This window comes from Leucoraja erinacea, chromosome 1, assembly GCF_028641065.1.
Source record: "Leucoraja erinacea ecotype New England chromosome 1, Leri_hhj_1, whole genome shotgun sequence".
NCBI classification, from domain to species: Eukaryota; Metazoa; Chordata; class Chondrichthyes; order Rajiformes; family Rajidae; genus Leucoraja; species Leucoraja erinaceus.
Window position 1 is genome coordinate 67,118,268 of NC_073377.1, and position 26,645 is coordinate 67,144,912.

A 26,645-nucleotide genomic window follows, 5' to 3' on the forward strand; every position below is an offset into this window, starting at 1 on the left:
GACTGAATTCCAACCCTCACCAGCAGAGCTACCCCCCCTCCTCTGCCCACCTGCCTGTCCTTTCTATAAGATGTATAACCCTGAATATTAAGTTCCAGGCCCGATCCTCCTGCAGCCACGTCTCAGTAATCTCCACAATGTCATATCTACCAACCTGTAACTGAGCCTCAAGATCATCTACTTTACTTCTTATACAATACTTTTAATTCCTTACGCATCTCACCTTCCACCTATTACACTTGGCCATACTCTCCTATCCCTTTGTGAGCTTCCTTTCCTGTTAATTCTGGGGTCATTAACTATCCCTTTACTCTCTTTCCCTTTAACTCCATCCTCGACTATCTCATTTGACACCCCACCCCCCTTAGTCAGTTTAAAACCACCCGTGTAGCAATGGCAAACCTGCCTGCCATAATGCTGGCCCCCCACCTGTTAAGATGCAATCTGCCCCTTTTGTACAGTTCCCCCTTACTCCAAAACAGATCCCAGTAATCTAAGAATCTAATGCCCCTGTCCCACTTAGGAAACTTGAACGGAAACCTCTGGAGACTTTGCGCCCCACCCAAGGTTTCCGTGCGGTTCCCGGAGGTTTTTGTCAGTCTCCCTAATGGACGAAAGTGGTTCCACTTCTTCTATGTTCCGGCGATTATTTCAAAAAATTCAAAACCATCCGCGACTAAAAATAGGTTGCCATTTTAAAAATCAGTTATTTTTTAGTCGAAGCAGGTTGCGATGCAGTTGAAGGTGGTTATCTTCCACTACCTGCAACCTCCGGCAACCACCTGCAACCTCCGGCAACCACCTGCAAAATCCGGCAACCACCTTCAACCTCTGACAAGCAGCTTCAACTAGCATCGCAACCGATCGGAAGGAAACTTGGCACACTCGCAGCACAGGAGAACAATGAGTGAACTGGCGAAAAATCAATTGCAAACCGTTTTTGCGCAAATAGAAAGACCGTGAAACCGGAAGATAACAAAATCAGAGTTTTAGTGGATGGATGGATGGATGGAACTGAATCCTGATCTGTTCAATCTTTCCTTGCTACTCCCCAATACTTTCATCTTCAGAGAAAAAAAAACGAGTGCATTTGCTTAAGTAGAAATAGCAACTGGCATTTATAACCAAAAGTATTAAATAGAAACTGTCAGTAAGATAAGGAATTTATCAAGAGGGGGAACTAATAGATGTCAGAAGTGTGATTTAAGGAAGATCAAATAAAAAGAACAGGCAGAAGACAGGTATTCTATAACATAGGATTAACCTTCTCACTATCAATGATTCCACCAATTTTCATGTAATCTCTGAACTGACTGATCATTTCTCCAGCATTCACATCCAAAACATATATAACAAACATCTTGGTACCCTGTCCCACATCCTCCAGTAGACCACCAATCGCAGGTTGCCAGTCACAAAAACAACTCCCTAAATCACACTCTGCCTCATATTACCAAACCATTTTAGTATCCAGTCTTCGAATTTGCCTGCTCTCATGGGCTCACCAAGAGCCTTGCTGAAGTCCATGAAGTTGTTCATCAACACACTTTGATGTTTCTTTGAAATATTTAAGCAAATTGTTAAGACAAGATTTTTCCACCAGTTTGCATGTGGCAGTCTGGCAATGACAGATGCCCAGGACAGAAAGGTCAGTGTTGGTGCGTGAAAGGGATTTAAAATGGTTAAGGGCCTGTCCCACTGCACGAGGTAATTCAAGAGTTCTCCTGAGTTTCCCCTGATTCGAACTCGGAGAATTCTAATATGAGTGTGGGATCCACTTTGGTCATTGGAGAAAAGGCTCAAGGAAGTGTTTCTGAAACATTCATGGCACTGGATGTTACAATTTTGAGGAGGAGTGATTAACTGGAATTATATGATGGTCAACAGACCATTTCTGCAGGGTACATGTCACTATTTGATCAAAGTATTCAAAATTATGAATATGTTTAATGAAATAATCAATAATTTTTAATTTGTATATGCTTAAATTGATAAGAGGAAGAAGCAAAGGTGATGAGGGGCCATAATTGCCAATAAATAAGAGTTGAAGAATAATTGTTGACCATCAGCTATGTTTTTTTTCAGGGAGGGATCTATTCGACATTACCATATAAAGTTAAACCCAAAACCTAATGTACAGTACTATCTGGCAGAAAAACATCTGTTTAAAGATATTCCTGATTTAATTGGATATCATCAACACAATGCAGCAGGTAATGTGACCCAAATGCAAAATCCAAACAAATACAAAATTATTTTAAGATAAAATATAATGGGTATAAGTTTAAAAGTCAGTGTTTTGAGATTGTTGGTAGGGGCATAAAATATAAGATAATACGTATGTCCAAGACATCTTCGGGGGATCCTGTTACAGAAATTATGTTGAAGTCTCATGACATAGATTGATTTTGTTGGATCTAATGCTGTGAATGATAAAAAAACGGTGGTGGATTAATTCTGTGTTGTGTTCTGTCATGTTTCATATATCCTGGTGCAATGATGTTGCAAAAATGATTGTAAGACATTGAAGAAAAATAAGTGCAGAATTAACAGCGATTAACATCATGCAATATCATCTTAGGTCTGGTCACAAGATTACGATATCCAGTGGGCCGCAAAGGACGATCTGCACCTAAAACTGCTGGCTTTAGTTATGGTAATATGGCCATCTACTTACCTAATTCTTCAGTAACCCAAACACTTTGCAACTTCTGTTGTAGATTTGTGTCTGTTTCTTAAACCCCCTACCTACCTCATATAACTAATGTTTGCTTTTTTTTCCTGTCAGTTGAGCATTTACTTGTTTATTTGAAAATCATCCAACCCAATTTAATGTATAGAATTGATGGTAGAATCCCATATGAAGTATAAGGAATAAAGTGGACGAGCTTGAGGCTCAGTTAGAAACTGGCAAGTATGATGTTGTGGGAATTAATGATACATGGCTGCAAGAGGGCCAGGGCTGGGAACTGAATATTCAAGGGTATACCTCCTATCAAAAAGACTGACAGGTGGGCAGAGGGGGTGGGGTTGCCCTGTTGGTGAGGAATGAAATTCAATCTCTTGCAAGGGGTGACATTGAAACAGGAGATGTGGAGTCAGTATGGATAGAACTAAGGAATTGTAAGGGTAAAAAGACCCTAATGGGACTAATCTACAGGCCCCCAAACAGTAGCCTGGACATGGGGCGCAAGTTGAATCAGGAGTTAAAATTGGCATGTAGCAAAAGTAATGCTGTGGTTGTTATGGGAGATTTCAACATGCAGGTAGACTGGGAAAATCAGGTTGGTACTGGACCCCAAGAAAGGGACTTTGTAGAGTGCCTTCATGATGGATTCTTAGAGCAGCTTGTATTGGAGCCTACCAGGGAGAAGGCAATTCTGGATGTAGTGTTATGTAATGAACCGGATTTGATAAAGGACCTCGAGGTTAATGAGCCATTAGGAGGCAGTGACCATAACATGGTCAGGTTTAATCTACAATTGGAGAGGGAGAACAGTAGATCAGAGGTGTCAGTGTTGCAGTTGAATAAAGGGGACTTTGGGGCCATGAGGGAGGAGCTGGCCAAAGTTGACTGGAAAGATACACTAGCAGGGATGACAGTGGAACAAAAATGGCAGGTGTTTCTAGGAATAATACAGAAGGTGCAGGATCAGTTCATTCCTAGCAGGAAGAAAGATTCCAAGGGGAGAAAGGGACGACCATGGCTGACAAGGGACGTCAGGGACAGTATAAAAATTAAAGCAAAGAAGTACAACGTAGCAAAGAAGCAGGAAGTAAGAGGATTGGGTAATGTTTAAAGAACAACAGAAGATAACCAAAAAGACATTATGAGGAGAAAAGATGCGGTACGAAGGTAAGCTAGCCAAGAATATAAAGCAGGATAGTAAAAGCTTCTTTAGGTATGTGAAGAGGAAAAAAATAGTTAAGACCAAAGTTGGATCCTTGAAGACTGAAAAAGGTGAATTTATTATGGGGAACAAGGAAATGGCAGATGAGTTGAACAGTTACTTTGGATCTGTCTTCACTAAGGAGGACACAAACAATCTTCCTGATATAGTAGTGGCCAGAGGATCTGGGGTGACGGAGGAACTGAAGGAAATCCACATTAGACAGGAAATGGTGTTGAATAGACTGATGGGACTGAAGGCTGATAAATCCCCAGGGCCTGATGGCCTGCATCCCAGGGTACTTAAGGAAGTGGCTCTAGAAATCGTGGATGCATTGGTGATAATGTTCCAATGTTCTGTGGATTGGAGGGTAGCTAATGTTATCCCACTTTTTAAGAAAGGCAGGAGAGAGAAAACGGAATTATAGGCCAGTTAGCCTGACATCGGTGGTGGGGAAGATGCTGGAGTCAATTATAAAAGATGAGATAGCCGCTCCTTTGGATAGCAGTAACAGGATCGGTCCGAGACAGCATGGATTTACGAAGGGGAAATCATGCTTGACTAATCTTCTGGATTTTTTTGATGATGTAACTAGGAAAATGGACAAGGGAGAGCCAGTGGATGTAGTGTACCTGGACTTTCAGAAAGCATTTGATAAGGTCCCACATAGGAGATTAGTGGGCAAAATTATGGCACATGGTATTGGGGGTAGAGTGCTGACATGGATAGAGAAGTGGTTGGCAGACAGGAAACAAAGAGTAGGGATTAACGGGTCCCTTTCAGAATGGCAGGCAGTGACTAGTGGGGTACCGCAAGGTTCGATGCTGGGACCACAGCTACTTACAATATACATCAATGATTTTGATGAAGGGATTCAAAGTAACATTAGCAAACTTGCAGATGATACAAAGCTGGGTGGCAGTGTGAACTGTGAGGAGGATGCTATGAGAATGCAGGGTGACTTGGACAGGTTGGGGGAGTGGGCAGATGCATGGCTGATGAAGTTTAATGCGGATAAATGTGAGGTTATCCACTTTGGTAGCAAAAACAGGAAGGCAGATTACTATCTAAATGGCGTCAAGTTGGGAAAAGGGGAAGTGCAATGGGATCTGGGGGTCCTTGTTCATCAGTCTATGAAAGTAAGCATGCAGGTACAGCAGGCAGTGAAGAAAGCGAATGGCATGTTGGCCTTTATAACACGAGAAATCGAATATAGGAGCAAAGAGGTCCTTCTGCAGTTGTACAGAGCCCCAGTGAGACCACACCTGGAGTATTGTGTGCAGTTTTGGTCCCCTGATTTGAGGAAGGACATTCTTGCTATTGAGGGAGTGCAGCGCAGGTTTACAAGGTTAATTCCCGCGATTTGCAGGACTGTCATATGCTGAGAGAATAGAGCAGCTGGGCTTGTACACTCTGGAGTTTAGAAGGATGAGAGGGAATCTCATTGAAACGTATAGGATTGTTAAGGGTTTGGACACGCTAGAGGCAGGAACCAGGTTCCCGAAGTTGGGGGAGTCCAGAACTAGGGGCCACAGTTTAAGAATAAGGAGTAAGCTGTTTAGAACGGAGATGAGGAAACACTTTTTCTCACAGAGAGTGGTGAGCCTGTGAAATTCTCTGCCTCAGAGGGCGGTGGAGGCGGGTTCTCTGGATGGTTGCAAGAGAGAGCTAGATAGGGCTCTTAAAAATAGCGGAGTCAGGGGATATGGGGAGAAGGCAGGAACGCGGTACTGATTGGACATTGAATGGCGGTACTGGCTTGATGGGCCGAATGGCCTACTCCTGCATCTATTGTCTATTGTCTAATCCATCTATTATCTGGAATCAAAATCAGGTATTTTTAATCAAGGTGGATGCCATTCTCCAGTAAACAGCTTTTGTAATCTTTGGCTGATACATTCATAACATTTTTGTATTCATATATTTTTCCGATGATTTTGCAATATAGCAATGATCTAGTAAAATATTCCAACACATTAATATTATAAAATATATAGCTTTGAATAAAATGGAGGTGCATTCCAAAGCACTGCATGGAAATGTAGATGCACAATTTGGTTTAAAGTACTTTAAATGCTTTTTCTTTACAAAATAATACTTAAATATAGACCCTCAGAGCTTTTGTTTTGTGTCTAAAAGACATTTTTTGTTTGCAATACAAACAGGTTTTACTTCTTCAGATACAGGTTCCCATCCATTGCATACTGCCATAATGATGCTTTAAAGTGTGTCTGCACTTTATAGATAATGGCAACTAATACAATTAAAATTAGACTGATACAAATAAGCAGGTTCATTTCTCTCCTGTATTATTGGAAGTTTCCATTCATTAACACAATTTAAAATGTTGTTTATTATTCACACAGATAAGTGGGAAATAAATCCATCTGAACTAACTTTTATGAAAGAGTTAGGAAGTGGACAGTTTGGAGTGGTACGTTTAGGGAAATGGCGAGCTCAACACAAAGTAGCAATTAAAGCAATTCGCGAAGGTGCAATGTGTGAAGAGGATTTCATAGAAGAAGCAAAGATCATGATGTGAGTGATAACGAATTAACTTCAGATTTTATATAGCTTTAACAAATCAATAAACTATGGTAGAATTGCTTCACATGGTTTGGCAAAATTATTCAGTGTGGTTAAAATACTATATGTCTCGCAGGATGGAAATTATATCACATTTTTCAATTTTGTGGTGCAGTATGTGAACAAATTTGATCTCCATCTCTAAAGGCAACCGGATGCTTTGTGAGCAGATTGCAGACTTTTGAAAACGTGCTCCAGGTCTTCCCTGGACAAAATTAAACATGAAAACACTGGGCATTGGCTCAATATGCTCTTGATGTCACTTGTGCAAAATGTAGTTGCAGATCCAAGGTCCCTCACATCGAAATGTGCCTTGATCTGAGGCTTGATGTCTACTTGGTATAAGTTAGAGGGATCCAACCTTACCTGCTCTGCCATGGAGCCAGGTGTTTATACTTCTTCTTCTATGTAGTTTTTTTTTGGCGGTTGGCAAACAACTTTTTAGTGTATTACCGCCACCAACTGGTATGGAGTGTGGATCAAATAACATTATAACTTATATACTAATAACCTATATCTTTCCGAACAAATTGGTTAGAAAAATCCTGAGAAAAAGCAATAGGATTTGATAGCACTTATATGAATTATTTTGTAAAATATCTATTAAATCAAATTGTATTTTTTCTTTTCTGAATCGTTCACTCATTTGTCTTCTTTCTTCCTCATACCTCTCACAATGTATAATGACATGCTCTATTGTCTCTTCTTGCCCACAGTATTCACATCTGCCTGTATTCTGCTTGCCTGTTATAAAAAGTGTACTGTTCAGACCAGTGTGTCCAAATCTGATTCTTGAAATTACTGTCTCCTCTTTTCTGTTTTTTCCTGCACATCTCATTTCCAGGTGTTTATCAACTCACAGATGAGTTCTTATTGTGCTCTACCATTCATCCATCTGTGCTACCCAATTAATATAATTAGAAGCTTTGATCACATGTTTGACCATCCTTCCTCAACAGCATCATTCATGTGTATTATAGTAGCCTTTGCATGGTCCCGTAACTCTTCCAGCTCCATCTATTACAAAAATATAGTGTCCAAGATAGGATTGCATGTGTTTTTTTCGGTGATATTCTTGTGACCTTTAGTTGATCAACACTTCTCTGATAGATGAGATTGAGAATCCAAAGAGATTTTATGAGTATATTAGAAGAAAAGTGTAACAAGAGGAAATTGGGGGCCCTCAGAAACGAAAGTAATTTTCAATACGCGGAGCTGCAGGAGATGGGTAATGTCTTCAATGAATATTTCTCCTCTATTTTTACCACGGAGGAAGACATGAAAACTAGGCAGATTGGGAAAGTTAATGGCTGATATCTTGGGGACAGTCCGTATTACAATTGAGGAGGCGCAGGACATCCTAAAACATATGCAGGTGGATACATCTTCAGGGTATCAGATATATCCAAGGACTGTGGGAAGCTCAAGCAGAAAATTGCAGGAGCCTTGGCTGAGATAAATGAATCTTTGCTCGATGAGGTTGAGGTGTTGGAAGAACGAAAGGTGGATAATGTTCTGCCTCAGTTTAAAAAAAGTCCGGAAAGAAAAACCTGGGCACTTTAGACGAGTAAGCCTGATATCCGTGGTAGGGAAGTTACTGGAGAGGATTCTGAGGGATAAGATACAGAAAAGAAGAGTTTGTTTTTTTGAAGAAGTGGTCATGAGGATTGATGAAGGCTGAAGTCCATGTTGACAACATCGAACAGTGGATGTTGTGTAGATAAACTTTAGCAAGACTTTTGACAAGGTCCCTCGTGGTAGTCTGGTTCAGAAGGTTATAAGAAGTGGGATCCGATGTATGATAGCGAATTCGATACAAAATTTGCCTGGTGGTAGGTGACAGAAGGTGATAGGAAAGGATTACTTTCCAGATTAGGGCCCTGTAACTAGTGATATGCCTCCGGGATTGGGAATGGGTCTTTTGTTGTTTGTCATATATATTAATCATTTGGAAGAGAATGTCAGTGGCATGGTCAGTTAGTTTTCAGTTGATACTAAAATTAGTGATATAATGGATAGTGAAGAAGGTTTTTTAAGGTTGCAACAGGGTCTCGATCAACTGGGAAAGTGGGCAAAGGAATGGTTGATGAAATTTAATTCAGACATTATGCCCATTGTGAAGTTAAAATAAGCCAGAATATGCACACCAAATGGCAAGGTCCTGGGGTGTGTTATTGTACAGACAGACCTTGAGTACATGTATGTAGTTCCATGAAAGTGGTGACACTGGGAGAAAGTGTATGGCATGCTTGCCTTCAGCTGAAGCATTGAATATTGCCATGTCCATGTCCTCTGAGACGCTACCTGACTCACTGAGGTACTCCAGCACTTTGATCTGTGGAAAGAGAAATTCTCTGTTTCTCCATTCTGATGGACGTTTTATCTGAAATGTTAACGGTTTCTCTTCCCACATGTGCTGCATCATTCCAGCATTTTCTATTTTTACTTAAGATGCAAAACATCTTATTCTTTTCTTTGTTCACCTGTGATTTGCCACTGAACTTTGTGCAGTCCATCAGTTGAGTGAAAGGTCAGATGCACTAGCATCAATCTCCTTCTTGTCTCTGATTTCTACCTTTCAATGCACGCTGAAGAGAGGGCAGGAAATGGGCGTTAGTTCCACTGGTTAAAGGTGAGCACGATCTTATGTTGCTGCTGCTTCCGTGCAATTTTAGAGTTGTCCATTCCAAATAAGTGTCATTGTTCCATAAATATAGTGATAAAAAAATGAATTCAACTTTGAATGTGTGCAAACATTCATAACCTCATTAATTTATCTGCAGGAAGTTATCTCATCCTAAATTAGTGCAATTGTATGGAGTTTGCACACAGCAAAAGCCAATTTATATTGTGACCGAATTTATGGAACTCGGTTGTCTACTGAACTATCTCAGACAAAGAAGAGGACAGATAAACCATGAAATGTTACTGAGCATGTGCCAGGATGTTTGCGAAGGCATGTCATACTTGGAAGCAAATGGGTTCATCCACAGAGATCTGGTAATTGTTCAATTGCTTTACGATAAATAATGCAAATTTGTATCAAAATACTTTGAACTGCAATAGCAGGTTTTCCTTTTGAAAAGGAGAGAAAACGTGTAGAGTCCAAATTAAAAGAAAGTTTGCGGAATCCAGATTGAATGCAACAGTCCAAATCATGTATAGCTCAGCAATACAAATCGTATAGAGTCCAGCAAGAAGTCACCTTTTCTTGAATAAATTAATTATTTGAGGAACTATACCCTTGGTCTTTATTCAAAGCCACCAGAACTATTTAAATATTAAACTTTGCATTTTGTAAACATTGCCAGCCTACAGTTATTCATACGATTGGATTACGAACCCTTTGTATATGTTATATCAGTAAAACTACAATATTACAATTGAGATGGTTAATTACTAAGTTGTCAATTAATACCAATGATAATTGAAATTGAATTGCAAACATTAATGTGTATTATTTTCAGTCATGTCATTGTATATGGAACTGATGGGAAAATAGCAAATAAGACCCCAAGCATAGTCCTCAAGGAATGGAAGGAATAAGTGACAGGTTTGCATAGGTTGTATCCATTATCAATTATAAGAATTTATTCATGGAAACATTGAAAATAAGTGTCTGTGGGTATAGTTCAAAATTGTTAGCTTGGATTTCATCGGTTATCAACTTTCTAAAGTTTATACATAATCTAAGTTATGTATTGTTAAATTCCATGTACAATTTTTGAATTTATGTGATAAATAATGTTGAATTTCTATGGATAGTTTAATTGGTCTGTTCCTTGTAGCAGATCGTCAAACAAAACTTGTAAATTCAACTCCAATACTCAGATAAATCAGTTAAATCATACTACTAAATAGAATGAATTAAGCATGAATGTGATTATAATACATGGGAAACTTGACCCTTTGAATAACTACATGGAAATCTAAAGCAAACCTCATTCTCGTTGTGATTGTGAATTGTTTAACAATGATTGGCATTGTTCACACCAATAGCAATGAAAACTCTGCTCCAATTTTATTTTAAGAAGTATGGCATTTTTTTTAGGCCGCCAGGAACTGCTTGGTGACTGATTCACATGTGGTGAAAGTGTCTGATTTTGGAATGACCAGGTAAGATTATGCTTGTACCAAAAAGTTTTCTTGTGATTTGTTAAACAAAATAAAATTCATTAAATCTATTGAGACTGTTTCGTATGACTTAAGTACTTCAGTTCCTTAATAGTTAATGTAAACTAACCATGTCCCATATATTTAAGAGAAAATAAAAGATCTTCAATATGGCAAGAGTGTTATGCATTTTAATTTTCCTTTCTGTATCATGTTGAGAATGGAAAATCTAACATCCAAATAGTAACAACAATCCCAGAGAAGCAATTATAACTGCTGATTGATGAGGGTAGGGCGATGGATGTTGTCAACATGGATTTTAGTAAGGCATTTGATGAAGTCCCCCATGATAGGCTGATCCAGAAGAATGTGATGCACACCATTAACAGTGACTTGGTTGTATGTGTTCAGAACAAGCTTATTGATAGAAGAGAGAGAGAGTTGTGCTGAAAGGACAATATTCAGGCTGGAGATCTGCAGGGATGTGTGCTGGGACCTCTGCGGTTTGTTATATCTATAAATGACTTGAACGTATACATAGACGTTAGTAAGTTGGGAGGCTGTCAAAATATGCAGTGCGATATAGATCAGCTACAGTAATGGGTGGAGAAATGGCAGATGGAATTTAATCTGAACAAATGTGAGGTGTTGCAATTTTGGAGGTCAAATGTAAGGGGAAAATTATACCATTTGATGTAAAGAAGGATCTTGGGGTCCAAGTCCATAGCTCCCTGGAGTGGCAACACAAATGGTTAAGTGGTAAAGGAGGCATATGGTATGCTTGGCATCATTGATCGGGGCATTGAAGGGAGTCATGATGCAGCTTTATAATACTTTGGCCACATTTGTGAATTGTGAAACCATGAATTGGTTTTGGCATCATGTTTGGTACAGACATTGTGGGCTGAAGGCATATGATATGGGGCATTGAGGGAAGTGATGATAGTACTTTAGTTAGACCATATTTGTTAGACCTATTCTGCTGTACTGTGCTATGTTCTGTGTAAATGAATGCCATGGTATCATTGGGCCACATTATATTACATCAGTCACTCTTTAAATTCTAATGCACTATCTTCTACTTTGTAAGGTAATGTCCAAGGAAACATTTTACTCAAAATAAAAAAAAATGAAAAAAATGTACTCGCTGTCTAGGTTAAGTTTTATTTTAATGTAAAGCCTCAAACTATCTTCAATGTCTAGGCTTTATGTGGACATTATTAACTTAATTAATTGATTTATTTCATGATGGACATTTGAATGTGAAAATTTTACTGTTACCAGAAAAATATCTCTTGCATTTTCCCACTTTTACAATAGGAACAATTGATTAAAAAAAAAACTTCCTAATCCATGGATATTTGCTCAAAATGAAATCGATTAAAGTCAATTGAAATATTTCATGTCAATTTTAAGTAAAAGTAACATGTAGTAAAATAAAATATTACTAATTTCAAGAGGTTGTATGTCATCTTATTGTGGATTTGAAACTAATCATTAAAAATAAATTCTAAGTCCGAAGCATAAACATAATAATTCTTAGCCTAGATCAGTGAAATTGTGACCTGAATCTGAATTTTACTTTCTCAAGGGGGATAATAGACAATTGCCCACAAGCCGTCAACATTCAATACCGTGCAGCTCTGAAGGTGTATTTGTCTGTAGGATTTAATGGTTCCACTTGGTGTTTCACAATAATTTCAGAAGTAATCCCATGAACTGTTAGAGCTGAAATTCTGAAGAGTAGCTGCAAACCATAACCTTAGTGACAACCAAGTAGATATTGAAGCATTTTACAATTGTGCTGAATCCTAATTTCCAAAGATTAATGGAAATATAATGAGGCTGAAATTTGCAGATTTTTGAATGCGTGCATAAAATAGATATTTTTTCTATGCATTAATACAATATATAATGCATTCAAATAAGCCACTGTTGGTACCATTTCAGAAACACATTTCAGTAACTTGTAGATGTATACAAAATATTGGATGTGGAGAACAGAATAGATTGGAATAGATAGCACCGATGCCCTAGTAAGGAAACAAATGGCCTCCTTTTGTTAAGATATCCACATTATAACTATATTTAATTGCTTAATCTTTAGATATGTGTTGGATGATCAGTACACTAGTTCTTCAGGTGCCAAGTTTCCTGTGAAATGGTCACCCCCTGAGGTGCTACATTACTCGAAGTTCAGCAGTAAATCGGATATATGGTCATTTGGTAAGCAAATGTAATCAAGAGTATAAACTTTAAATACATGCCGTACTCTCTACTTTATTTTGCGTATCTCTAACAATTAAAAGCCATTTTTATTGTGAACATTACAATCAAATACACTCATATATTCAGAAAATTGGCTGCAGCATTGTTATTGCAAGCTTCGTCAGTAGCATCAGCGACAAGGGCATTTCTTCCTCAGGTACTTCCAATTTAACCAGAAAAGATAAAAGCTGATTTTCATTTCTCTTAAAATATAATTAAATTTACTCTGAGTTTTAAAGAAAAGACTGAAGTGTTTTGCAACCATGTTTAGTGAGGAAAAGATGATCCATGTTGGACTCCTCTTGAGAATCCCCACCAAACGAATGTCACTTTCCAACCAATTCTATTTGCCGCGCTTGATACTTAGAAATGGCTGAGAACACTGGATATAGCAAGGGCAATGGGCCCAGCTGTCATACTAAAACCTAGAGCTCCAAAACCACCTGAGCATCTCATGAGCCACAAGCTTGAACATTTTAAATATTCCCCCTTTGACATTAAGAGTTATTATACACAAGCGTTATGATTAGTCCATATACATTTAACCCTTTTCTTGTTTTCCTGAACATCATCGTGTACTCATTCTTTCCAAACCATTTGGGAGAATCAGAACATATCTATCTAGTCAGTTTGGAAAATTCAAAAGAATAATCAGAATAATTCAGTCTACCTATTTTATGTTGATATATAGTGAATAATTTGATATGAGGTTAATTTGGTCTTGGGAACCTCAATAGCAATTTTTAAATTTAAATTTACAGGTGTTCTGATGTGGGAAGTTTACAATGATGGAAAAATGCCATTTGAAACTAAAACAAATGCAGAAGTAGTTGAATTCATTTCATCTGGCTTTCGATTATATCGACCAAAGCAAGCATCAAAAGCTGTTTACGAGATCATGAATCTTTGTTGGCATGAGGTTAGTGACACAACTTTTAATTGCTTTTATGAATAAAAATGTTTGAAATTAGTAAATACATTACCCAGATTATTGTACACCCACGGTGCAAGAGTTAAGACATCGTTGTTACTTCTGTACATGGTGTTGATGAGACCACACTTGGAATATTGTTCTGGTCACCTACTATAGGTAGCATGTCATTAAGTTGGAAAGGGCGCAGAAATATTCACAAGGATGTTACCAGATCTGGAAGGCTTTGATTTTAAGGAAAAGTTGGAAATATTGTGACTTTTTTCTCTGGAACACAAGAGGCTGAGGGGTGACCAGATGGAGATATATTGGACCTTGAGGTGTGCAGATAAGGTGAATGGTTACATCTTTTTCCATGGTAGGGAAATCTGAAACTAGAGGGCTTAAATTTAAAGTGAGAGGGAAAAGATTAACGGAGGCATGAGGGGCAATTTATTCACATGGAGGGTGATGGATATCTGAAATGAGCGGCCAGAGGGAATGGTGGAAATGGTTACAGTTACAATATATACCAGACATTTGGACCAGTACATGAATGGAAAAGATTCATCAGGATATGGGTCAAATGTAGGCAAATGGGACCAGCTCAGATAGGCAACCTGGTTGGCATGGATAAGTTGGGCTGAAAAGAGTGTTTCCGTGCTGTATAAGTCTATGCCACTGATGTTAGTGGTGGATTGTGCTCACCCATGTTTGGAATTTGCAGTAAAACATCATCCAGCTGCTTCTTTATGTAGCAACACCTCAAAGAAAGCATTATTTTTATGAAAGCATAAACATTATTCAAAAATGTGTTATTTGGGCATAAGAATTTTGACTAAGGTTCTGCTAATGTGAAGTGTCTTAAGGAATAAAGAGTCAGAAAGAGGGATACATTTAGGCAGGGAATTTTAGAGCTTAGAAACTTGACAATTGATGGCATATTACCATAGGTTTGGAAATTAAGTTAAGGAATATTAAAGCGACTGGAGAATACCGAAGAACTGGAGGAGCACAGGTGCTTCTGAGGATTATCTTGTTGAAGAGGCCACAGAGACGGGAAGAGACAGGACCTTAGAGAGATTTGAAAGCACGTTGGTTTTCTAAAATACTGATGTTGTTTAACCAATTGCTGTTATTGGTCAGCAAGCACAAAACTAATGGGTAAAGGAGCTAGATGCAAAGTGGGACATGGTCAGTAAGGTCAGCAAAGTTTGGTTGATGTTGTTGAGTAGAATAGAATATGATAAAAATTCCAGCAGTACATTGAAATATTTGAACCTAAGGTTTGTACTGCTCTGAACATAATGGGAAAGAAGGAAGTTTGCGCTACATCTGAACTCATTTATGAAATGCTTGAGAATGGGACAAATGTGTTAACTCCAGGGTTATCTGAAATTGGTAAGTCTTAGTGACTCCAAAGGAAGTGAATATCATTTTTTATTAGTTTAATTCACAAATATATAATTGCTATTGACCACATTTTGTGAAAAACTATTTGTGTTTTGTCAAGTAGGATTTGTCCAATTTCAGTATAATTTATACTTGATTGGTCCTTTTAGTTTATATCAACTGTGGCTATACTTGCAATTTGGTGACATTGGTTCAATGTTATGTTAAGAACAAAATGCAGAGAATCAATGGTGAAGTTTGGAGAAAAATGGGTATGGTTTTGAAGGTCTCCAATATTTAAAGGAAAATGGTAGATCTGTCAGGCTTCATGTGGTAATTAAGTTTGAGAGTCCCTATATAAACTAAGGCAGATAGTATTTGTAGTATTTACATTGTCTTTTACTATATTCAATTTTGCAAAAGCTTCTGGTGGATTTCTAGATCCATAGAAGAATATTTTTTAGTTGTAGCAGTCTCTGACTAAATCTAATTTCAGTTCATTAGATTTGTTTTTAATGATAATGACTGTTATATCATTTATCTTTCCAGAAAGCTGAAGGAAGACCATGTTTTTCAGAGTTACTAGTGAAGATCAATGAAATAATGGAACCTGACTATTAAAGTGACTTTCAGCTGGCTGTAAAATGTTTTTGAATCAAGTCAAAGATCCATACATTTATGTATTATGACAAATTATTTTGGGAGTTTGTCAATAATTCAGATCATCAGTTCAAAAGCGTTGGGCATATCAAGAACACAATATGGTGATTAAGAAGAGGAAATCACATGTTTGATGCAAATACGCTTTGGGTAAATGATTAACCATCACTGTGTACATTTGTAGAGTAATATATTCACTCTGTGATGTAATCTGAAATGATAGAGAGCATAATTGAAGCCTTGCATTGAAACTGATTCTGATTTATCACATTTTTAATAATTATATCTCATTGCCAATTCCACATCTAAGGGCAACTTTTAACCCATTACTATTCTTGACACTAGAAATTTAATTAAACCAACGACAATTTTTGCTGAACTACTTTTTAGCAACTATTTCTTTATTTCTTTCTTGCCTTTCTGAGTTTGATAGACTATGTGCCATTGCATAATTCTAAAATATCATAGAAACATAGAAAATGGGTGCAGGAGGAGGCCATTCGGCCCTTCGAGCCAGCACCACCATTCATTGTGATCATGTCTGATCGTCCCCTAACAATACCCCGTGGCTGCTTTCTCCCCATATCCCTAGACTCCACTAGCCCCTAGAGCTCTATCTAATTATCTCTTAAATCCATCCAGTAACTTGGCCTCCACTGCCCTCTGTGGCAGGGAATTCCATAAATTCACATACTCTCTGGGTGAAAAAGTTTTTTCTCACCTCAGTCTTAAATGACCTCCCTTTTATTCAAAGACACTGGCCCCTGATTCTGGCTCGCCCAACACTGGGAACATTTTTCCTGCACTAGCTTGTCCAGTCCTTTTATAATTTTATACGTTTCTATAAGATACCCCCTCATCCTTCTAAACGCCAGTGAATACAAGCCTAGTCTTTTCAATCTTTCCTCTTATGACAATCCCGCCATCCCAAGAATCAATCTCGTGAATGCATTTCGTTGTCTCTGTACTGTACACTGACAATGGCAATTAAAATTGAATCTGAATCTGAACCTACGCTGCACTGCCTCAATCACAAGGATGTCCTTCCTCAAATTAGGAGACCAAAACTACACAATACTCCAGATGTTGAATGCGGAGATAGTATTTGACAATATCTAAGTATCTAATTAGAAGAGCAACGCATAATCCACATTAGATAGATTTATTAAACTTGGAGAGCTCATACATCTTACTACAGCCAATATATTTTTAAAGTTGCTGGAAATATTTCTGTCAGTAATTGGAAAAATATAGTTACGTGGAGTTTTTGGTGTACTTAACTTACATTAGGGGTGATCTATCTCATTCATTTTGAATTTTTATATTTTTTTACGGAAAAAACTATGTCCACATTATCTTTCAATTCAAGTGAAGATACAACTGTAAATAACAGTAGAAAATGATATCAATCTATTTGTATGAAGCAATGAATCTAGTTTCAAATATTGAACTCCATTTCAAAATTGGAAGTACCAACTTTTCTCAATGACTTAGTCAAATTGTTTTGCATAGTTGATTGTATGGGTTGATAAAACATTGATAAAACATTGGGATGACTGAAAATATCGAGTGTCTGACCTAAGTACATCAGTTACATTTTGAATGGAATTGAAGAACATTATAGTTCGTGACATGAATTAGCACATGGACTCTGTCTCTGGTTAATGGTTCCATTTCCAAATGAGGCCTCCTGTGTGGGGACTCGATCATAGAGTCTTATGTGAAATTCATAATAAAGTTTGAAACAAAACTTGCAAAACTGAATGAAAGTAATCTGATAATTAAAAAGGAAAACCAACCTTCAACTTGGGCCATTGGATAAGGATAAGTGCAACCCACTGATCCAGTGGAATTTGGTGCTAGAGAATATCAGAGTAGCAACGTGTAAATAAAGTCTCTTAAAAAGGAACTATTGATTTCAATGTACTGTATATCTATTATATCTATATATCTAGGGTAAATGGTCAGAACTTTTTTCCCGGATGGAAAAATCAAATAGAAAAGAGCATTGTTTTAAGGTGAGAGGTGGCAATGTTTAAAGGAGATGCGTCCTCTATGTAATTGTTTTACACAGAGGGCAGTGAGTGCATGGAACATGCTGCCAGGATTCGTGGTTGAGGTAGGTATGATAAAGGTATTTAAGAGGCTTTTGGGTAGGCATATGGATATGGAGGGATATGGATTAAACGCAGGTAGATAAGAACTGGCCTTGGCATTATGTTCGGCATGGACATTGTGGGCCGAAGGACCTGTTCTTGAGTTGTACTGTTCTATATTCTACTGTATGTGACCTAATTTATTTCTCTCTCCATATGTGCACCGTGGGGCACTGTGAATGTTTGACATTTTCTATTTCAGATTTTCAGCATCTGCATTTTTTTTCTTTGGCACCAGCTTTTAGGGCAATGTCTCCTTCAACATTTTCCTTCAACGTTTACCACTTTTATCTAAGATTCATCTTTAGGGGTAAGGGTGTCCTTCACATTTATTAAGCAAGGTGAACCCTTCCTGGATGCCACAAATTCCAGCTGCACTAGCAAATCTCAGTGGCAGTAGAAACCTCTGTGGCGGTGGGGCCTCAACAGCAGAAGCAGGAAACTCAGCAGCGGTGGGGCCTATATATATGTGTGTGTGTGTATATATATATAAATATATATATATATATATACATACATACACACACACACACATATATATATATATATATATATGACTCAATTACCATAAATTTACTGAATATTCATTTGTTGATTATATATATATATCTAAAATATATATATATAATATATATTTTTTTATATAAAAAATATATATATATATATATATATATATATATATATATCCAACACTAGAAACATCTTGTGATTTTTTTTTAATCTAGATTTTTAAATTTAGAATTATATTTGCAATATATGAATCCAAAAAAATATTTTTATATTGTAGTCAAAATGGTGATTTTATTAAGAACAAACACCCACAAATGTGAATTTGGGATATATGCTTGTATCAGAATTAATTGCTTTTTATGTAGTCCAATATCTACATTGTCCAGTGATTATTCATAAGCAGTATATTCACAAACAAGCACATGCTTGTGAATATTACAGGATCAATAATGATCTGTTTAGAATAGCTTCACATTTTTTACTTTCCTAATTAGTGATTTAATTTGTGTAATAACTCAGACTTTTTATTTTCTGCCTTTCATGCTGCTGACAGTGAACTATTTAACATGTTATAAATAGAACATTCTAAGTGTTTTTCACATTTGTTCGTACATTAACCAAATAAATATTTTTAAATGTAAAATTTGTAGTTGTGATTTCAAAATCTCCATCCGTCACGACTGTTTCTTGCATTGATATGGGAAGAGCCATGGGGGTGAGGAGGGAGGAGCCAGCGAGGGGGACCAGAGGGGTAGTGGATGGAATTGGCAGTGCGATAGGGACTCACAGCCGGCGCTGGTCATTCTCCTCTGCCAGGATCAGAGTGTCCGCCACCGGGATCAGAGTCTCTGCCAGGATCAGAGTCCGCTTTCCGTTTGGTGACGGACGACATCTCCAACTCCGGGCTGGGCTGGGTCTCCCACGCTGGGCTGGACCAGGAAAGGGCGGACTATCCCGGGGTAGTGACAGGGGAAGATACTAATCCACGCGGCACTGACTGGCAGGAGAAGAGATCGACCTGCGCACACGCAGATTTTAAGATCTTTAAACCTCGCTAACTTTTACGACATTCAACCGATCGGCAGGAAACTTGGCGCACTCGCAGCACAGGGGAACAATGAGTGAAGCTGGTCATAGCGCTATCGCAAACTGTTTTTGCGCAAATAGAAAGACCGCCAAACCGGAAGATAATAAGATCAGACTTTTAGTGGATGGATCTGAATCCTGATCTGTTCAATCTTTCCTTGCTACTCCCCAATACTTTGATCTTCAGAGAAAAAAAAAACCAAGTGCATTTGCTTAAGTAGAAATAGCAACTGGTATTTATAACCAAGTATTGTAAAGTGCTTTAAACAAACATTATCAATAGAAAATGTCAGTAACATAAGGAATTTATCAAGAGGGGAAGCTAATAGATCTGTCAGAAGTGTGCTTTAAGGAAATCAAATTTAAAAAAAACAGACAGAAGACAAGTTCAGTGGGTATTACAAATGTCTGGCCCTTGATAACTGGTAGATGCTGGTAATGGGATGAAAAGAGAATGATGTACAAAAGGCCAGAGACTGAGGAACTCAAAAATCCTGTGAGGGCTGGAAGAGGTTCGAGACAGAGAAAGAGGATCTCCATAACAAGAAGATTTCAGTATAGGAGTAAAGAGGTTCTTCTGCAGTTGTATAGTCAAGTCAAGTCACATTTATTTATATAGCACATTTAAAAAAACAAATCTCGTTGGCCAAAGTGCTTTACATTTGTTATTTGAATAGTACAACAAAACAAACTATATACATATAGCCCTCACTCAGTGGACGTCAGGAAAGGCTTGGGAGTATAGATAAATTTTTAGTCTTGACTTAAAAGAGTCGATGGAGGGGGCAGTTCTGATGGGAAGGGGGATGCTGTTCCACAGTCTAGGAGCTGCAACCGCAAAGGTGTGGTCGCCCCTAAGCTTATGCCTAGACTGTGGGATATTCAGCAGCCCCAAGTCGGACGATCTGAGAGGCCTGGAGGTGGAGTGGTGGGTGAGAAAACTTTTTATGTAGGTGGGAGCAAGCCCATTGAGGGCTTTGTAGACATGGAGGAGGATCTTGAAGTTTATACGGAACCGCACAGGGAGCCAGTGGAGAGAGGCCAGGATCGGGGTGATGTGGTCCCTTTTTCGGGTGCCCGTCAGGAGTCTCGCTGCGGCGTTTTGGACCAGTTACAGGCGGGACGGAAGATTGGCTGATGCCAGTGTAAAGGGAGTTGCAGTAATCTAGGCGGGAGGCGATGAATGTGTGGATGATCTTTTCCAGGTCATCAAACTGGAGGATAGGGCTCTGGTCAGATCACATCTCATTGTTCCTGCTCCCTAAGTACTCCCCACTCATCAGATGGGTTAAATCAACTGTGAGGACAGTTAAAGTCTGGTCAGTGGAAGCGGACTTCACACTTCAGCAGTGTTTTGGAAACACTGACTGGAAGGCGTTTGCAGCCCAGGCCACCCTTGACTCCCACACGGACATTGATTCCTACACATCCTCTGTTCTGGACTTTATAAACTCCACCATCAATAGTGTCACCTCCCTCAAACAGGTGACCATATACCCGAATCAGAAGCCATGGATGAACAGCGAGGTCAGGCTACTGCTGAAAGCACGGGACACCGCTTTCAGGTCAGGCGATGCTCGAGCCTACAGTTCATCCAGGGCTAACCTGAAGAGGGGCATCAGGAAGGCCAAGCACTGCCATAAGCTCAGGATTGAGGAGCACTTCAACAATAACTCCGACCCCCGACGCATGTGGCAAGGCATCCAGGCCATCACGGACTACAGACCCTCCAACATCACCCCCACATCCAGCGACGCCTCCTTCCTTGAGGAGCTTAATCACTTCTATGGCCGCTTCGACAGGGACAATCTAGAGACAGCCATCAAGGCTGTGCTACCTGCCGATCACCAACCCCTCACACTCACCCCCTACGACGTATACGTGGCATTGAGTAGGACTAATGCACGTAAGGCTGCTGGCCCTGACGGCATCCCCGGGCGCGTGCTCAGTGCCTGTGCTGCGCAGCTGACAGACGTCTGAACTGACATCTTCAACCTGTCACTTGCCCAAGCAGTTGTCCCCACTTGCCTTAAAGCCACCTCCATCGGTCCAGTGCCAAAACACTCCACTGCGGCAAGCCTCAACGACTTCCGCCCAGTTGCACTTACCCCCATCATCACCAAGTGCTTCGAGAGGCTGGTCCTGGCACACCTCAAAAGCTGCCTACCCCCCACACTGGATCCCTATCAGTTTGCCTACCGCAAGAACAGGAGTACGGAGGATGCCATCTCAACAGCACTTCACTCCGCCCTCTCCCACCTCGACAACAGAGACACTTACGTAAGAATGCTGTTCATCGATTACAGCTCAGCATTCAACACCATTATACCATCAAAACTGATCTCAGTAACCTGGGCATCGACCCCTCCCTCTGCAACTGGATACTGGACTTTCTAACCAACAGACCCTAGTCTGTGAGGTTAGACAAGCACACCTCTTCAACCCTCACCCTGAACACCGACGTTCCACAGGGTTGTGTGCTGAGCCCCCTCCTCTACTCCCTCTTCACCTATGACTGCACACCTGTACATGGTACTAACACCATCATCAAGTATGCAGATGATACAACGATGATTGGCCTCATCAGCAACAACGATGAGTTGGCCTACAGGGAGGAGGTCCAGCACTTAGCAACATGGTGCGCTGACAACAACCTGGCCCTTAACTCCAAGAAGACCAAGGAGATCATTGTAGACTTCAGGAAGTCCAGAGGCGGCACGCACACCCCCATCCACATTAACGGGACGGAAGTGGAACGTGTTTCTAGCTTCAGGTTCCTGGGAGTCAACATCTCCGATGACCTCTCTTGGACCCACAATACCTCTACTCTGATCAAGAAGGCTCATCAGCATCTCTTCTTCCTGAGGAGACTGAAGAAGGTCCATCTGTCTCCTCAGATCCCGGTGAACTTCTACCGCTGCACCATCGAGAGCATCCTTACCAACTGCATCACAGTATGGTATGGCAACTGCTCTGTCTCCGACCGGAAGGCATTGCAGAGGGTGGTGAAAATTGCCCAACGCATCACCGGTTCCTCGCTCCCCTCCATTGAGTCTGTCCAAAGCAAGCGTTGTCTGCGGAGGGCGCTCAGCATCGCCAAGGACTGCTCTCACCCCAACCATGGACTGTTTACCCTCCTACCATCCGGGAGGCGCTACAGGTCTCTCCGTTGCCGAACCAGCAGGTCGAGGAACAGCTTCTTCCCGGCGGCTGTCACTCTACTCAACAACGTACCTCGGTGACTGCCAATCACCACCCCCCCCCGGACACTTATTATTATTTATTCAAATCATTTGCTATGTTGCTCTTCCAGGGAGATGCTAAATGCATTTCGTTGTCTCTGTACTGTACACTGACAATGACAATTAAAATTGAATCTTAATCTTAATCTGAATCTTAATCTGGAGTATTGTGTACAGTTTTGGTCTCCTAATTTGAAGAAGGACATCCTTGTGATTGAGGCAGTGCAGCATAGGTTCACGAGATTGATCCCTGGGATGGCGGGACTGTCATATGAGGAAAGATTGAAAAGACTAGGCTTGTATTCACTGGAGTTTAGAAGGATGAGGGGGATCTTATAGAAACATATAACATTATAAAAGGACTCGACAAGCTAGATGCAGAAAAAATGTTCCCAATGTTGGGCGAGCCCAGAACCAGGGGCCACAGTCTTAGATTAAAGGGGACGCCATTTAAACTGGGGTGAGAAAAAAACCTTTTCACCCAGAGAGTTGTGAGTTTGTGGAATTTCCTGCCACAGAGGGCAGTGGAGGCCAAATCACTGGATGGATTTAAGAGAGAGTTAGATAGCACTCTCGGGACTAGTGGAATCAAGGGATATGGTGAAAAGGCAGGCAGGGGTTATTGATTGGGGATGATCAGCCTTGATCACAATGAATGGCGGTGTTGGCTCAAAGGGCTGAATGGCCTCCTGTGTCTATTTTCTCTGTCTGAAGAAGAGTCCATGAGTTGATCAGAAGAGAAAAAACAAGCCACTGACACCTCACTTAGTAAGATACAGTGAAAAGGAATGGTGAAAGGTGTTAAAGCTGCATTGGGCAAAGAGTATTGATCACTGTCACAGAAGAATGCCATTTGGGGAGTGTACCAAGGCTTATATACAATTGATAATGTTCAAAAACATTGTTGGGAAAGGTGGACAAATATTTAGAACTTTGCAGTGAATGTGTGTTAGGGATCAGCTGCATTTACGACAGGCGATAAGAATATGGATAGGCAGAAAATAAATGATTAATGAGAGTAATGGTCGGAGACGAAAGAGTATGGTTGCGTGGCGTCTCAATCTTTGCCTTAACAATGACTTCATGGTACTTGTCATGGATATTGGACAATGAACGAAAACGTTCATGATCCAAGAGTGTTTAGTTGCCCTGTGTACCAACAACAAAGCAATGAGATTCTTACTTGCTGCAGCTTTACATACCCATTAATGCAATAACATGCAAATAAACATACAATTATCAAGAAAACAAATTAATAGAACAAAGTAATACTTGGCATCCAGACTGTGATAGTGCAAAGCTGAAGTCTATAGTTCAACCAAAACAAGGTCCGTAGTAGATCAGAGTTGCTGAGGTGAGATTGTGCACTCAAGAGCATGATGATTGCGGGAAAGAAGCTGTTCATGAACCTGGAGGTTAGGATTTCCTTGCTTTGATGGTACAAGACAGAGGAGAGCAGAACCATCATGGTATGGGTCTGAAGGTATTTGCTGCTTTTTAGAAACAGCACCTCCTGTAGACCCTTTCGATGGTGGGGAGGTCAGTACCCTTGATGCACTGAGCAATGCCCACTACTTTCTGCAGCCTCCTTTTGTTCCTGGGAGTTTGAGTTGCTGAACCAGGCGGTGATGCAACCAGCCAGTATGCTCTGTACTATACAACTGTAGACATTGCTCAGAGTCTGTGGCAACAGACCAAATCACCCTGTCTTCTGATTTGGACCTCAATCTTGGAACCTCACACAAAACAGTACAATGGGAGTTGGGGCAAATATTGCAGATGCTGGAAATCCGAAACAAAATCTGAAGATGCTGGAAACACTCAGCATTTGTGGCCGGGCACCAGAATCAAAGTTTTCTGGTCCTGGACTCTTCATCAAAACTGGAAAAGTGAGAATGTTTTATTCAGGAGAAGAGGTTCATTGGCCTGCATCAAGCTAGGCATCGGACACCTTCAGCCAAGTTATTTTGCATTATTGTCTCAGATATCAAAGTAGGTTCCAGACCAGACCTATTTTGTCACTAAGCACATCAATGGGCATATTTGCTCTACTCAATAATCAGGATATTTATATATCCAAAGAGTCAGCCCTTGCAACAATAATTTTGGGGCTTGGACCATCTGTGTGAATTACCGTAGCCCAGCAGAGGTGTCTGAATATTCAGAGGTGTCTTTTCAGTTACAATGCACTCCTTTAGTAACATATAATTCAATAGAACCAATTGTCAGCACATAGTGAAGTAAACTGTTTAATTGCAACTGTTGAAATGGCATCTAAACATCATCTGTTATTTTTGCTCTTCAGAATGTAAAAACTCAATGTATTTGCAATTTGGAGAAATACTCCAGTTTCTCCAGCGTATTCTCTCAGAGAGAGACATATGCTCTAGAATGCCTTCTTGTGCTGAATAAAGACTTTTACACCTACAGCTCCATGTGACTTATTCACAGTCAAAATTCATTGAAACCAAAATGTATAAAAATACCCTTTAATAAAATCTGGCAATGTGCACTTTAACCACATGTGATTTTGTTTTTTCTATTACAAATCTCAAATTGTGGAGTACAGAGTCAAATATATAAATGATAGGTCTTTGTCCCAAACATTATGGAGGGCACTGTGGGAGCTGTGGTTGATTACAGGGAATTGTATGAACATGTACATACCACTAAGATAATGATCAGCGACATAATAATCATAGAATCTAAAGCAAGATTTTGCATCGTCACCGATAAGAATTCAAAAGTGAGGAAACCAGCTGAACAGAGAGTTTGTCAGATCCCATGTGCGTACTGCAGTTAAATTTGGACACTGGCATAGGCATGCAAGAGACAAGATGCATTGCAAATTGATCTGGATGATGACGGGGCCTTAAAGATAACATTTCTTCTAAAAGGGACTATTTGGCAGATTTTAAAATCGATTAAAATTGGCCTTTATTAAAATTTGACAATGTGCACTTTAACCACATGTAATTTTTTTCTTTTACAAATCTCAAATTGTGGAATACAGAGGCAAATAAATAAATGATGGGTCTTTGTTCCAAACATTATGGAGGGCACTATGATACTTCCAGAGCTGAAAATCCTTTAATCTCATTGGATTCATCCCTTTTTAAAATTGTCTTTGCGTGATGTAGGCTTTTAAGAAAGCATGGAGTCATACATCATGGAAACAGGTCCATTGCCCTACCATGGCCATGCTGACAATCTGTCTCAATTCCATCTTTCATCTTGCATCATCATTAACTACCTGCCACTCCCCCATTCTTAAGAGGATGCATTTTTAGAACTAAAGACCCAATTCATAAACCTTAAAAATATTTATATTTATTCCCACAATACAGATGTTGTTTGTGAAGCCAACATTTATCTCCACCTGCTTGAACTGCAGTAGCCCTTGTGGTGAAGGTGCTCTCCTAATGCTTCTGGGTTCAGAGTTCCAGTATTCTGATCAATAATAATGAAGAAGTGGTCTCGACCCGAAACGTCACCCATTCCTTCTCTCCGGAGATGCTGCCTGTCCCGCTGAGTTACTCCAGTATTTTGTGTCTACCTTCGATTTAAACCAGCATCAGCAGTTCTTTCCTACCAATGAAGAAATGGTGATACATTTCCAAATGAAAATGGTGCACGACCTGGTGGTAAACCTGCAGGTGGTGTTGTTCCCAAGTACTTTCTGCTCTTGGTCTTTTAGGTGGTTGAGATTAAGGGTTTGGCAGGTGTTTCCAAAATAGGGTATTAATGGTAAAACAGAGTTTTCACAGCATTGATAATTGTTTCCTTTTCAATTAAAGTATTTCATATGTATGCTTAAAGTTCATTTAGTTGT

At 39.6% G+C, this 26,645-nt stretch overlaps 1 protein-coding gene across 4 annotated transcripts in view; it reads left to right on the top strand.

Moving 5' to 3' along the window:
* tec (tec protein tyrosine kinase) overlaps positions 1-16,831 on the top strand; it is a 116,748-nt gene extending 99,917 nt beyond the window's left edge. For all 4 annotated transcript variants that reach the window (XM_055636585.1, XM_055636602.1, XM_055636594.1 and 1 more), the window contains 8 exons: positions 2,086-2,213; positions 2,582-2,656; positions 6,257-6,428; positions 9,260-9,476; positions 10,528-10,592; positions 12,697-12,815; positions 13,619-13,776; positions 15,709-16,831. In XM_055636585.1, coding sequence (XP_055492560.1) covers positions 2,086-2,213; positions 2,582-2,656; positions 6,257-6,428; positions 9,260-9,476; positions 10,528-10,592; positions 12,697-12,815; positions 13,619-13,776; positions 15,709-15,780 — 1,006 coding nt within the window. In that variant the 3' untranslated portion in view covers positions 15,781-16,831. The remainder of the gene's footprint in view (positions 1-2,085; positions 2,214-2,581; positions 2,657-6,256; positions 6,429-9,259; positions 9,477-10,527; positions 10,593-12,696; positions 12,816-13,618; positions 13,777-15,708) is intronic.
* Positions 16,832-26,645: the final 9,814 nt, after the last annotated feature.